The sequence below is a fragment of the Schistosoma haematobium genome, chromosome 4, assembly GCF_000699445.3.
Source record: "Schistosoma haematobium chromosome 4, whole genome shotgun sequence".
Classification (NCBI taxonomy): domain Eukaryota; kingdom Metazoa; phylum Platyhelminthes; class Trematoda; order Strigeidida; family Schistosomatidae; genus Schistosoma; species Schistosoma haematobium.
Genome location: NC_067199.1, coordinates 26,116,922 through 26,132,310, shown reverse-complemented (window position 1 = coordinate 26,132,310; position 15,389 = coordinate 26,116,922). Strand labels below are relative to the sequence as shown.

At 33.8% G+C, this 15,389-nt stretch overlaps 1 protein-coding gene across 2 annotated transcripts in view; it reads right to left on the bottom strand.

Moving 5' to 3' along the window:
• MS3_00007755 (uncharacterized protein) overlaps positions 1-15,389 on the bottom strand; it is a 58,585-nt gene that overhangs the window by 37,468 nt on the left and 5,728 nt on the right. Inside the window, exons 2-5 of one of the 2 annotated variants that reach the window (XM_051216081.1) lie at positions 13,509-13,536; positions 8,023-8,422; positions 6,254-6,539; positions 2,705-3,594 (exon numbers count right to left, since the gene is read on the bottom strand). In XM_051216081.1, the coding sequence (XP_051066637.1) occupies positions 2,705-3,594; positions 6,254-6,289 (926 nt within the window). In that variant the 5' untranslated portion in view covers positions 6,290-6,539; positions 8,023-8,422; positions 13,509-13,536. Of the gene's footprint in view, positions 1-2,704; positions 3,595-6,253; positions 6,540-8,022; positions 13,586-15,389 lie in introns of those variants that run through there. The other variant, XM_051216082.1, reaches the window with a different exon arrangement.

Sequence of the window (15,389 nt, the reverse complement as noted above, 5' to 3'; positions counted from 1 at the left end):
CTGTACAAAAAAGTAATAACATTAAAACAAAGAAATTATGTAGTAAATATCCAATGTTTTTACTTTAATTTGGAGAATAAAACTGTTAGATACACTTTTATTATCAATGATATCAAAAAATATGTTAGTTCAAATTCTGGAGCCAATGTGAATTCTCTATTGATTGCGGAAAAATTATTTTATTGAGACGTAATCACATTCTGATTCTAGGGTTTAGGTCTGATTACCTAGAACAGATGATGTGGACAAGAAAAAATCAATAATTTGTTGAAGATTGCAATAGTTCATCAACATTTTGCAGCTTTATTTGATAAGTAATAGAAATATGTTTCAGCGAATAAGTGAGTCCTGTAAACAATATACTGACTATTATATGTACTGTAAGAGCAGCATATTACGTAGACGAAAATTTAAAATGAGTACGCTAGAAATATAGGAAATACTTACTGAAAAACAGAAGATATGAACAAAATGCATTCAATTTACTTGCATAAATCGGTCGAAGCAAAGCTCAATAACACAGATTACTCCGTATTAACGAGTAACTAAACAAAAATGTTTCATGATAATTCAAAAGGCTGGAGACATAAAGTTTGACGTTAGTGAAACAAGTGTTAATAGAAGATAGTTTTATTAAATGAAACGATTTTCGTAGGTTAACTCAGTCAGATATATTACCCTAAGTTAACAAATGTCACCATATAAATATTGCTAATTCGTGAAACAAAGCAAAACCAAGTATTTGACCTAATTTAGTATGGTGATCAAAGAAAACAATGTAATTCATGACCCTAAGACGACCTGTTTAAACTCTGATTAGTGTTTGTAAAAGGTGATCCAAGTTATAAAAATCTAAAAATTCTGGAAGTATAAAAAGGTATCTTAATAGCAAAAATGGAGGTCACATTTAAAAATGTCAAACAAAATATGTCAAAAATGCTATGAAGAATTTGTAAATAGCTTTAGGCAGTCGTATGGTATCACTAATGCTCAAGTAAAGTGTGCATCGAAGCTGAGCATCTAATCATGTAATTAAGTAGTTATTCGGATGACTCACTTACTAGTAATATAAACTGTTACTTAATAATCAGGAGCAGAAATTCGGCACACCACCCGTTTCATTTATTGTGTTTATAACACATAATCACGAACAATTACCTGCCTAAAGCATATAAGCATCATATTAATCCATATCAAATTTCTATGTAAAAATGTTTGCTTTAAAATTAAATCTACTTACAAATAGGTGACAAATCACAAGTAAAGAGAATAAAGTAGAAACTTTCACAACTGAAAATCTCTTTGTGGTGGAAAATTCGTCCAGTGTACAATAGGGAATCGAAATAGATCAGAATAATGAATGAGGCATAATCAGTAACAAAAACGGATAATTAAAGCAAAGTATACCGTATAAATATAACTAGTAAGTTTTACACTCAACCCACAATAAAATAGATGAGTAAAATCTGCCAATCGTAAAGATAAGTTACCACAAAACATCATAAGCTAACTTATAATCAAAATAAAAAGTGTAACACTTAGGAATAATATCGATGAAATGATTAGTCCAGCGAAGGAGACCTCAACAAGTCTACTATCGAAGTTTATATATATATATATATATATATATATATATATATATATATATATATATATATATAATGAAACATAAATTACACAGTCATTAGGTTAAACATAGTAAGCGGGATTACCATTAACAAGCATATTATCAAATTGATTCAAGCCGTTGAGTTACTTACTTTTGCAACTGAGCTATATAACAATCCAGCTATGTCCAGAATAGAACCAATGGGTATTCGGGACTTATCTATCCTAGTTATTCTATACAGCCTGGATATCATAAAGCCTGAAAGTTTCTGTCTATCAAGTTGTTCAAGTGTAACTAAACAATTATTCGATATTCTTCTCGAGATTTCCATAGAAACCGAGAAATATCAGTAAGTCATAATTAATATAAACTCTAGTGAAGAAAATGTGCATTAGCTCACGTCACCGTACCGAATCAGCATAATGAGATGAGATTGGCAAGAATTATATTGAAGGAATCGAAACACCAGTAAGTAGTGTTAAAGATGAAAAGGACTAAACATTGAAGATATGGTTTGGATATAACCTAACTTCTTAAACCACTGATCACGCTAATCGCTTGGACTTCATAACCAAGTAGTCTCCACGTATCAAAACGGTTAATTCTAACAGTCAGTATTCTCATGCATGGATGCAACGTTTTATAGTTTGGTCATCTCTACTTGTTCTCCACCCAGCATTTGTTCGTCGACGAAGATTTTGGTTGAGAATCTATAACACATGTCTCAGCCGCCTCAATCGTCGGAGATTTACAGCCTCATCCATAAATATTGTATCCTATAAAGTAACTACCATAGTAATATACTTTTATTAAACATTTAACTGGTTGGTTTCCAACTACACGAACTAAAGAAAAAAACATTTTACAACTAGCAAAAATATTTTCAATCTGTTTATTGAACTGTAACGGAATAGTTACTAGGTTTATATCAACATTACTGTGTAATGACTAATAACACTAGCTGACTTCTCAACTCAGTGTAGGTAAAATAAGGTCCGTCAACTTGGCTAAACGGACTCTATATTATTTTATTCAATGGGAATAATAATCACAAAATGTCTCGTATACTGATAAGGTTTAACAAAACCTATATACCTTTCCAAAAGACCTTTGGATCGCGCTCGACGACTCGCAGTGAATCCAATGCCTGGATAGGTTTTCGGGACTTGTGTACTACCACCAGTACAACTAGTAGTGTTAGTACATGACGACTGATTTAATTCCTGAGTAACTGTATCTGAATTGGGACAGGTAACATGACTATAGGGTAAATTTAATAAAGGTAACGGTTGCGTTGTGATTAAAGTTTGACTACATGGTGCAGATTGTGATTCGCACGGTGTACAATGAGAATGTAAAACATCAGCTGATGTATTTAATATGAGTGGATTGTGAAAAAGTTGTGTTGGAGTAAGTGTGAATGCACCCAAACTATTATTCTGTAACATAAGTGAACTAGGCATTGGTTTACATGCTTGAGTGAATACAAATTCTTTAGGTTGAATATGATACAACTGAGTTTCAACTGGTGGACTGGTTGCCATGATCGAAGAAGTAAGTAAATGTGGAGGAGGTGTCTGATATCGACGATTAGCGATTGATGGAGAAAGTGATACGGGAGACTTTTTTATAACAGATTCCAAATCCTTCGATTCTTGAACTGAATCAACAGTACCATCCAATGAGTTTGTACCATATTGTTTACTAGGTGAATTCAACCGAACAACATTGTCAGGAGTTTTTGTATGCAATTGAAGTATTGGGCAACAATCAGTAGAAATGCCGCAAAATTTTAAAAGTCCAAGAAGCGAAGTTTTATTATTGGTAAGGTTGTCTAAATTTTCAGCATTAGTTAATGAAGCATAATTTTTTTGTATCGTAGAAGATTTGTCTACATGTATTATTTTTTCTGTATCCACTGTAAGTTCAGATTCCTTTTGCCCAGAAGAATCATGACATCGTTTCTGATAGATACACCAGAATAACTGTGTAGAAATCAAACAAACAATTAAAGTTGAAGTCAACTAATGATAAACATACAATTGAAACAAGTTATTCAATCAATAGCACATAATGTGAAATGCGTCAAATATAATCTAGTCTTTAAAAATACATTATTATGCCTGTTTCTAGTCACATCATATACTCGATAACACTCAAAGATAGTTACATGTGAAATAAAATGTAGTACATTTCTATTTTTATTTATTTAGACACATAAACATTGGTACAAGGAGACATCAAATATATATGTACCACATAAATCGTTCGACTTATGTGAGGGCTGGGATACTGTCCGGGTGCCCAAACCGCAACAGGTGGTTTTCTTAGAGGGCCACACCCTGAGTATTTGATCTAGGGGTCTAACCCACAAGGCAGTGGAGCAACGTTGGGAGATGCAGTCCCGTGGTAGCCGGTGACCGAAAATAAGTCCATGCGTCATTTGTTACCTTAGGATCCCGGAGCTCATGTGCACCATTGGTTTGAAATCAGGGTTTTCCAGCCCGCCTAGGTAGATCCTCCGTATCAACCAACCCAGTTAAAGCGCTGGACATTCGCTTTTCGTCCTCTCAACTTCGTAAACAACACACCCGCCACGAGAAGGCAGTGAGTAGGACTTCCCTGGCAGTGGCTGTATACGCGTGGCCATGTCAGAGCATTTCGAGAAGGATAGCTGACTCTCCCCACTCTCGGTCGAACATTTGGAGACATAGTACAGTTCACTTAAGGACATTCTATGCCCAACTTATACGTTTCTTTAAACGCAAATATTTACAGACTTAGCTTCTTAACAGAGCTTAAGTTATGTGAAGCAGTAATAAACTTATTTCAGTAAGCTAGAAATGATTTGATAAATCTCAATCTACCTTCGAAGAAAATACAAAATGAACACAATAAAACATTTTTTGTCTAAATGACGATAATCTTGTAAATTCATCAACACTTAATCTGGGAAAAATCTACCTTGACAAATTCACAAACTACAATCACATGTATTAAATCCTACTGTAGACAAATTACACAGTTGAGATTATGTGTTTATGTTAAGAAACTGTAATTATTAATAGAGAAAAAAGAGAGGACAATTTTCGAGTTTAAGACGAAATTGTGAAATGGATAAAAAAAATATTGTAATAAAGAAAAACAAATAAACAACACATGATAGGTAAAATGGTTATGGAAAGAATATAAATGTAATAAGTAACACATAAAATGAAGTAAAATCTATTAAAGTAGAAATAGACATACTTAATCAGCTTACACACTGAAACTTTATGTGAATATATATATTTTATGAAACTAGCAGTAGGAAATGAACAAAGTAAATGGAAATTATGACCATATTACTAAAAATTTCGACTTCTTTTCCTGAAATCTCTTTTTATTTAAATGTATGCATATTTTTATAGTGAATGATTTATGAAGAGAACATTTCTAACTGATATTGTTTCCAAGAAAATGAAAGTCTTGATTGAGTTATTCTTTATTTGATAATGAAGCACTGAATGGGGAAATTTTTCGAGATCAAGTTAAAACTCATTATAAATATTTCAATTTAGATTAAAAAATCGATCAATCTAAAGATTCGTAGTCTAGACAATAAAGACATAATATTACCATAAGTTTAAAGCAGTCGTTTAATAGATGAAACATCACTTTTTTTAACCAATAGGTTGGTGTTTTGAACCCCGATTTCGCCAACGTCGTTTCGGGTAACCGTGTACTATCATTATGCGACAAATAGTGTAGCTCCTAATTGAATTAACAGACGTGTACTTGGCAAAAAAAGTTACTACACAGTTATAGGTCTGGAATCAATAAGGATTGATTACTATCATTATTTCTCACGGGAGTATTTTCAATAAAATTTGTGCATAACTCGCCAATACACCTTCACGATGTTACTGAATTTAATTTTTATTTTTAATGGTTATAATTATTGTATGATACATACTAGAATACCGTAACTGCGCATCAACTTATGCCATTATTTGTGAGATTTCTTCTTTAGAGTTATGACTTAAGTCTCTGTGCTTCAGTATCAGGTGAATATATAATGGATCAGAAGATTACTTGGTGAGTTTTTGAAGAAACTTCATGATAAACTTTACCATATCGCATTTGTGACATGCTATATGAATTTGATTTTCAGTAATTACGATCATATGAATATCATGTGAGTAGAAATCATTTCGTTGATGAAATGAAGAATGGTTGAAAACTGATGAAGACTACAGAGAGTTGTATTATCTTTTTGGGTGGTAAAATCACTACTAATTACTGTCCTAATAAAACATAGGATTTTCTAAGTTCTACTAGTAAAGTGAAGAATCTGTCAAACACCAGCGACGAATTGACTAAACCTAAAAACCATAACTGTTTAAGAATTAGAGTTAGATGTTTTAATCTGAAATAAGTGTTATAAGTTGCTATAAACATCTAAGTAAACTTCCATAGTATGGTACTTCATTACAAACAAAACTCTCTAATTAATTAGAATCTGAAACTCAACCGTAGTAATAATTAACAACAATATCAATAAAATGTATTCACCAGATCGATACAAAATTACAAAATAGTAAAAAGAAAACTCTATCCAGAAAAAATAAACACACCCTCATAATCAATCAACTAATCACTAACCCTTTGGAAAATTGACTGGTCATCATTATCATCCATTGTGGTAGCCACTTATAATTCAATCACTAATTAGAAATAACAGTAAGAATTTGAAATTGGGACGACAGCCCACAAGAATGAAGATTTTGTATCATATCGATGAATATCAATCACCATATTTTTTTTCTACCACGATATGCATTTCGAGTTATTTTTCCATAGAGAAAAGAATAATTTATTTTTTCTAGCATTTGTTAATACTATTGCACCAAATAACATTGTTTGTAAACTGTAAGTGCATTAATGAAACCTAGAAAATCCAACCAAAATTAGGTCAGGATTTTTTTACATATATATATAAGTACATATTTATTTATACGATTCATCTATATATGTATGCATATATTCTGCAAACATGCTGATTATACATATATATATATATATATATATATATATATATATATATAGAGAGAGAGAGAGAGAGAGAGACTCGAAGTGTTGGTTCTATGAGGAAGTGTAAGCAGAGAATAAACACGATAATCCAGCAATTAGGGTAGTGACGTTGAGTAGCATAATGCAAATTATAATAATAAGGGCTGGGTAATATCTACGAGATATACGTAATTACGGAGGGTGTAAGAGTAGGAAACCAACAATGGATCATACTGTGGATAGGATAAACTAATCAAATTAAATATTTCTGTTTTATCAAAAAAATCAAGATGTTAAGGATCAAAATGAAAAAAATCAAACGAATACGAAAATTGACTGAAGAAAAGGGAATATAAAATTAAAATAAAGGTCGATATAAAAATGAAAGACAGGACATATTTTGTCAGTACATAGGGGTCAGACGTTTCCTCAAGGACATTTGTAGCTATTGCTGTTTTAACTAGCTGGGAATTAAGAAATTATAAAACGGTAGGACAAGTCTTATACACTATCTTTAAGTCAGTATGTGGCTTAGTTGAATGATCAAGGTTTATTAATGTTTACGAGTCGAAATCTTGGCTGCTTTTCTATCATCCTTGAGAAACTATGTTAAAAATGTGCTTTTGTGTACATGGTGAAAATAAACTTTGACTAGGAGGCATATGCTTCTTCAGGCTGCCGGTTACTAAACAGTCAAAATGGAAGTTGATATCGATTTTAATACAGATTTATTGTCCTCTACGAAATACAGTATATAATCTAACAGGTAATGAAATGAAAAAATTCTTATTTTCTTTTCTAGATCTATATAAAATTTAAATGAGCTACAAACAGCAAGAATGGAAGCCATTTTATAGTGATCACGAAAGCAGTACGGAAAAAACCAAATTGAACTTTAGTGATTGAACTGCTTATTTTCTAAGACAAAAATGTGGCATCTAACATTCCAAAACATATAATATATTGTAGTTATGCAACTTTAATTACATTAATGTTTTCTCGCATTCTGTATCAACCTGATTATGTCTGTAAAGCGGCTCGAATTTTGTTATCATCCTAAAGCTATATTATTATTATCACCATTATGACCATGCCACATTATTCGGGAAACGAGTCAAAATTTAATAACCAGGATTTTTGACATGAAACACTTTGGTATTTCACCAATATCGTTTACTATTACAAGCAGATAGCTGTGTTTAATTTTTCTTTTTTCACTTATTTCGCTTTAAACTAATCAGTTCTACAGAGAAATGGGTTTTTTCCACTTAAAATTATTGGTCAATAACAAGTACATTGTAAAATGTCATAGAAAACAAACTACTACTACTTATGATTAAAATAATAAATACATAACTTACCGAAATTAGTAAAAATAATAATGTAAAGGAAATAATTTCAACAGTAAAATATAACGTGAATGCTATAGATTGATATTTAGTGTTCAACAGACGTAATCTCCGAATTGTTGATAGTATACAATTCGAAAAATAGTTATACACCGTGATTTGAGAAAGAAACGATGATGAACTGGATAAATTAACAATAAGAAGCATACAGGTAAATCACTCGAGTATTATAATAGTTTACTGTACAGTATATTCTATATATTTTTTTCAAACTATGTACTAAATATTGATGGATTAATACATGTTTCATATACCATTAGCAGACATTCGTTGTACACGAGATCATTTCCAACTATACAATTCATTGAAGGTATGCATGTATGCATCAAAAACACAATTGACATTTAAACAACTAAAAAGAAACAATTTAGAAAGATAAAACCACTTGATATGACAACACAATATTGGTGATTTGCAAGTACAATAAAATCTCAATTTAAAACACCAGTAGTGTTTTATTTAATAGTCATTGAAATTTTTTAAAACTAATCAAATTAAATTTGAAGTCAAATTCTCTATCAATTAGAAGACGATAAAATAAATCCCTTTCTAAGAAAGATAAATGAATAACAGAAAGTTTTGAGAACAATCCATAAGCTGCGATAAACGAAACAGATGATGATAATGACGTAAAAATATACGACGTAAGCTAGCAAACATGAGACAGGAATTATATGAACTTCGATAATAATTAGGTTTTTTTAATAAAACTGTTAGATAAAACGAAAATTTTCTTTCTACATTCTAATAATGTTTTTAGTATGTGGCTAGACATAAATTTGACAACACATTTGATAGGTAGAAATGTTTCAGTCAAAGTCAATCAGATAATACATAAAAATATACTATTTTATTAACCAATCATAGATGAATGCTATGAAATTATCGAAGAATGAATATCAGGCTACTATTACAATTATTACCATTAAAAATAATTTTTACTCTAACCACAGATATATGGTAGTTTAAAAAGCATTTACAATCTAAATATGGTAAGACAAACAAGCAATTCATCTCAAACGGATGTTAAAGAATTAACAAAGTAATTAGAAAAGTGAACGTATCCACGTTTACTGCACAAAATAGATATCATCGTGGTTAGTGGGGGCCTATAGCATGAGACTATATTTAAGAAAGATCTGAAATACGTTAATAACATTAAAGAAGTCTCTGCTAAACCACTAAACTAGTGAATAACTGACAATTTGTCCCGTGGTAATAACTACCATAACTTTGACATTCATTTACAAGTAGAAACCTTCTTTATTACTTGTATTAAGGAATGAAAAACTGGATATAAACTAACCACTTTCCTACTTTTAGTAAGAAAGATTTGAAACTGCTTTAAGTGAATGAAATCATTCACCAACGTACAGACTGATAGATCTAATTTTTCATGGATGTAATATAAATAACTTTCAGATAGTGACACGCCAGTATATTATATCTCCCCGCGACTTTTAGATGTTATTAAGTAATTCTCACTGTTTAGTTTTCCAAATAATACATACTAATTTCAAGAGGTGACAAATCTTACTTCTTACGTGTAACATGTTAGGAAGATCAGTTTTTAACTAATGGACCTCATGTGTCTAGTGAGAGGATGACCTTTTAATCAACCAGTGCTCGTTGACATTTAGAAATGATTGAGACATTTTTATCGCAACCAATAATATACATGTTAGAAGTTAGCACCTCCTTTCTTATACAAACGGTTGTGTTCTTACTTCTGTACACTCTCAATCTAAATTCATTCTTGCTGTTCATTGTCAAACCAAGTTGGAAATTGTAGATAAAGGGAAACGTAACAAAACCCATTAGGATGACTGAGGCTTTTGCTTGACTCCAACTCGATACCTTAGAAAGGTATATAGGTCCACGATTCCACACTATATATCAGCACAGTGAGAGGAAATCGAAATGAGGAGCATAGAATCGAAAATATGGCAAACAATTGAAATAGAAACTATGAGAAATAGTTACCAGCTACCACAATCTTGGAAAACTATGTGCGACCACGTGCTAACTCAAGTACAGGGTTTTATTTAATAATAGTTCTACTTAAGCCAATATCATGGCTCGGCGTAGGTGGCGAATTTTTATGTATGGTGTGACTGACATGGCCCACATTGGTATATGGATTCGTAATCTGATCAGCTCATCTAATAGCGACGTTGTTCAGCGAATACGTCCAGGTCCATATATTTATCTTTGAATCACACTTTGTTCGAAAGTTAGTTATGACTTAGTTGCTTGAACTAAGGAAGGGAGGTTCTGAACTTTTACTTAATTTACAGTCCATTTGTCTAAAACTTTGCACTAAATATAATTTACCTGATGGTTCTATTACTATACTTGTGACTGAATACTCGTGGTAGATGTAGACGTCTTACCGTTGATGACTATATATAAAAGCCATATAATAGAATTGAATGAACTATGGAGCCATATATCCGCCTGCTGGTACACAGCATATGTGGGAGTTTATGGAAGCTGGTTAAGCATCTGTAATGCTGAAATTTTGTTGGGGACTATTATTAGGGTCGACCCAGGTTTTGAAATAACTGATACAGTCTATAGATTTAACCAATTCGCTCATCGCCCGTAAGATAGGTACTGGTAGGAACGGAGTGAGGAGCATCGACATGCATGCAGAAAGCAAGTTCGACTTTTTGCTCGAAATTTCCAGAAACTCGTAAGCTTCGTTAGTGTTTCTCTCGACGGAATTGTTTTTAGCGTTCCAACTGCAGCAAAGTCAACCATTATCTCTGCCTCACCTTATTAGATAAATAAAGCTAATGATATTAATTGTAGGGTGGATAATTACAAGCTTCCCTGTGAAATATCATCAGTGGTTCGAAAATTCAAGTGCTATTGTAAACACAAACATAGACAGCTTACATCAATAACACAGGAGTGCACGATTTAAACATCATCCGGGAGAAACAAAAAACTTGATTGAAATTTGCATATAAATTGTAAAAGACAGTTCTTGGATATGGGAAAATACTAATCTACACATTGATCATACGAACTTGGAAGAACAAAAGATCAGTTAGTAGGAGTGGCTAAGAGGAGATAAAGTATAAGTTCCTTCAACACCATTATACTGAAAGTATCAAACCGAGCCTATTAGTAGATGTCAGTTGATGGGCAAATACAAAGCGTACATATTTTTGTCCTAAGGAGAGTTTACACATACGTTTGTGGTATCATTTAAAACCTAACCCTTGCATGACACCAAATTGTGTGCTATGGAGTAAAACCTTATTGTTATCTATTAGACTACAGGCAATTATTAATAAAGAGATCTCTACAGATACCTTGAACAAGATCCAAGAAACAAAAAACAACAATCAATAACGGTCAATTAAAAACAAAGAAATTGAAGGCATAGGATTAATACATGAACATAGACAAACGAGTGAAGACTTGCTACAGATCTGACAAGCGAAAATATTTAGAGCACCAGATAGTTGCGGCAGAAAAAGCTGCAAGAGAAGAAAATGTGAGAAAACTATGTGATGTAGCGGAGCTAGCAAAAAGATATGGAAAACCAGAGACACCACTATGGACAATGATGGCAAGCCAATCAATGAAATTCAAGAACAGCGGAACAGGTGGGTAGAACACTTTGAAATGCTCTTGAATAGACCATCGTCAAAATCCCACCGGACATCAAAGTAACCCACACGGACATTTGTATAGATGTCAACGCACCAACAACAGGGGAAATCAGCAAACTAGTCAAACAAATCAAGAATGACGGAATAACAGAACCAGATATAGAGGTAACTGAAAAGATGCTCTACGTCCTATTGGGAAAGATTTAGGAGGAAGTATAAATACCAACAAACCAGAAAGAAGGGTACCTGAACAGAATACCAAAGAAGGGAAATTTGATCGAGTGCGAGAATTACGGATGCATCACAATATTATCAGTACAAGAGAGTTTCCAACAGTGTTGCGAGACCAAACGAAAAAATTCAATGGACACCCAACCTTAAGATCAACAAAACGAGTTTCGTATGGATCGACCATGTGCCGACCGAGTTGCGACACTTCGGATCATCGCCAAGCAACCGATTGAATGAAGCTCGTCACTATACATCAGCCTCTTCAACTACGAGAAAACATTCGACAGTGTAGATAGGAAGGTTTCGTGGAACCTCCCTTAACATTATGGAGTACCTGACGAGACTATCACCATCATATGGAAATCTTACGAGTGACTGAAATGCGAAGTTGTGTCTAGAGGACAGCTCGTAAACGCATTCCAAAGTCAGAATTTTTAATAAGAACGTTGAAAGCTTTATTGTGGGGAGATGAAACATGGAAAACTATTACAACCAACATGAAAAAAGTAACAGGTTTTTATAAATAGCTATTCAGAAGAAACTCTCCATATCCATTAGCCAGACATCATGAGGAAGAACCCATTGTGTCAGCGAATAGACTGGCTTTCATATGAGCAGGAAATTAGGGAGACACTCGAGACGATCGGTGGCACTGCATGAAAATCAAACTGCATAGGGTCAAGCCCTATCTTGGAGTTAAGAGAAGCGGGAAAGAGGCAAAGAAGACTGCCGCGCTGAGAATTGGGGTCAGATGTCAGAGAAGTGAGTATCATTTGGGAAAGACTGGAAGGGAGAGATCATGACAGTTGGTTGGAGTTATCTGGTCGGCATAGGCTGCCGATCGAAGATAACAGGCATAAATAATAACCAATAACGTAGTAGCTTCGTAGGTTTGGAACTTTGTTCTCGTTCACATCAGAATTTTTAACACTACCTAATTAGGTCATAGAACCTGGCTACGACTACAAGCCCCTGGAAACAGTCATAATCGTTAGCTCATAAACATGTACTTAACAAATAACCTAGAATTAGAAGTAGTTAAAAGTTACTAAAAGCCTCCCAGCCGTTCGTATCATGTAGGGTGAAATTTTAGTTTTTCAGGGAATGCTGTGAAATTTGGTAATAATCTCGAATAACCTTTTGCATCTTCTGAATTCATCTCAAGTGTGAAACATCTATTTTGACACGAATTCTTAGAGTAGTGAAATTGTTGTAGTAAATACTTTGCCAGAGGAGAGCCTAGGAGTACATACTTCATTCACATAATATTATCAGTAAGAAGGAATACTATCTATCGCGTAATTTACTACATCGGTTCAAGAAGCTTCGATACTCTGGACGTGGCTTCACATTCACCAGAGAAGCCAAGGGGTCAGGAACACGCATCTAAAAATAGGCTTTTAATTAGTTAAACAAGACTGATACAAAGTAACTGTCTAATGATACACAATATACAAAAGTATGGTTAAGAAAAGCATTATACTTTGGGTTCGTGCTTAATTCAAAGCCAAAAGCACGAGTTTGAGGTAAAATCAATTGTTATCGATAAAAAACAAGGCAGACGGAACTCTAAAAATCAACCTTTTGAAGTAGAGCTGAGTAAAAATAACATTGACGTATTTGCAAGTATACCGCACACTTTGATATTACTGCCAATCTATCCGACGCTCAATATCCAATTTTAAATTTCACAACTCAAACTTTGCTTGCGTAAAATAGCAAACTATTTCTTTTATACGAGCTACGTTTGAGTTGTGGGAAAGAAAAGGTTGTTACAGAGGGAACACGATTCTTGTCATATTCCTTCTGAATCACATAGACGAAATTACTAGTTCTATTCTATTGTTCTATAACCAGGATGAACCATAAATTCAACATTCTTACAATTTGCAAAAGATGATAAAGAGTGATCCGATGATTCTATTTTTTGATTTTTTCCATCAGCGCAATTCCAATAAATTTTTGAGTATATATTTAAACTATAAGATGAAAATTTTTTTTTGCTTTCATCGCTTGATCAGATACTTCTCGATGGAAATTTATTTCAGATTCAGCAATACAACAGTATGTCTCTGGAATATATTCAATGGAAACACAAATCCATTTAATGGAAAGCCAAGAGATAACTCTAGCTACGACCACGTCATTCCTTCATTCATGTGAATGTCAGAGAATACCAAATTTCTTCGAAATTCATGCTTATCAAGGAAACAACCATGATCATTCAGTAAGCTCTGTACAAACTTCATCTTGTATAAAGGTTTTCCTTCAGTCAAGGTAAAATGTAAGCGGTGCAAGTAGAGTTTAAAATGTCCTCCTATTCATATGGTTCAAATGGTTGTGGACGAAATAGAAGAACCTTTCGCTTAACGGGCTTCCGTGTCTTGTAGCAGTGGATTGCCAATACCTCCAGGCAGGAAATTAAGTGTATTAACGATAATAAAGAAAGAAAAAAGAAATTGGTGAATCATAATAAGATGTCATCCTTAGTCCTTAAAAATAGGTCACGTTTCCTTTTAATGGACTCCTGGGAAGTCGCTTGAACTGGTTCAGTCTCCAGCGAATTCCATCATTTGACAACTCTTAAGGAGTAGAATTTGTGTCCACATTCCTTTCTCCTATGCTGTGTCTTCAATTTCTGGGTGTTATTATTTAGGTATGTTTTGGGACTAAGCTTAAGTGGGTGTTTAAGGAGATGTCCAGAAGTATTACGGATACTGTAATCCATTAGAAGGTCACCTCTAAGACGCATATACTTCAAAGAGTAAGGGTTAAGTGATTGGAGGCGCTCTTCATAAGGTTTGAATTTGAGTCCGCGAACTGATTTCGTGGCTCGTCGTTGGATACGCTCCAGAGTGCCCTTGTCCTTTTGGAGTGCGGGAGGAAATACTATTTTTCCGTACTCCAAATGGGGACGAATGAAACTGTTGAAGATTGTGTGGAAAGTTCTCCTGTCAAACTGTCCAAAAATGGGCTTCAATGTTGCCAGTGCAAGATTCGCTTGAAAGGCATTTTTTTCACAGTTAGCGTAAGACTTCAAATCGTAGAGTACCAGCACTCCTAAATCTTTTTCGACTAGGGATACTACTAGAGAGGAGTTTGTAACTGTAGTCTGCAACATGTCGCAGATGGACTAATTTACACTTTGAAGTGTTAAAGGTAAGTCCGTTATCGTCTGCCAAACTTTGAAGTCGAGTCAGATCCTTCTGAAGTGCCAGTATACCCTCTTGGTTGCGTATATCTCTTCACAGTTTCACGTCAGCGTCAGCAAAAAGTAGTAAATCAGACAATGCCTGTTGTGGAAGATCGTTTATATAAATCGAGAAGGAAAGACGTCCCAGTACTGAGCCCTGGGGGACCCCAGTAGGACATTCCATAGCCTGAGAGAAAGTGAAGTTAACACTGACACGAAGTGAGCCAATCGATTAGAGGTGGTCTGATACCCAATCGTTTGAGCTTATT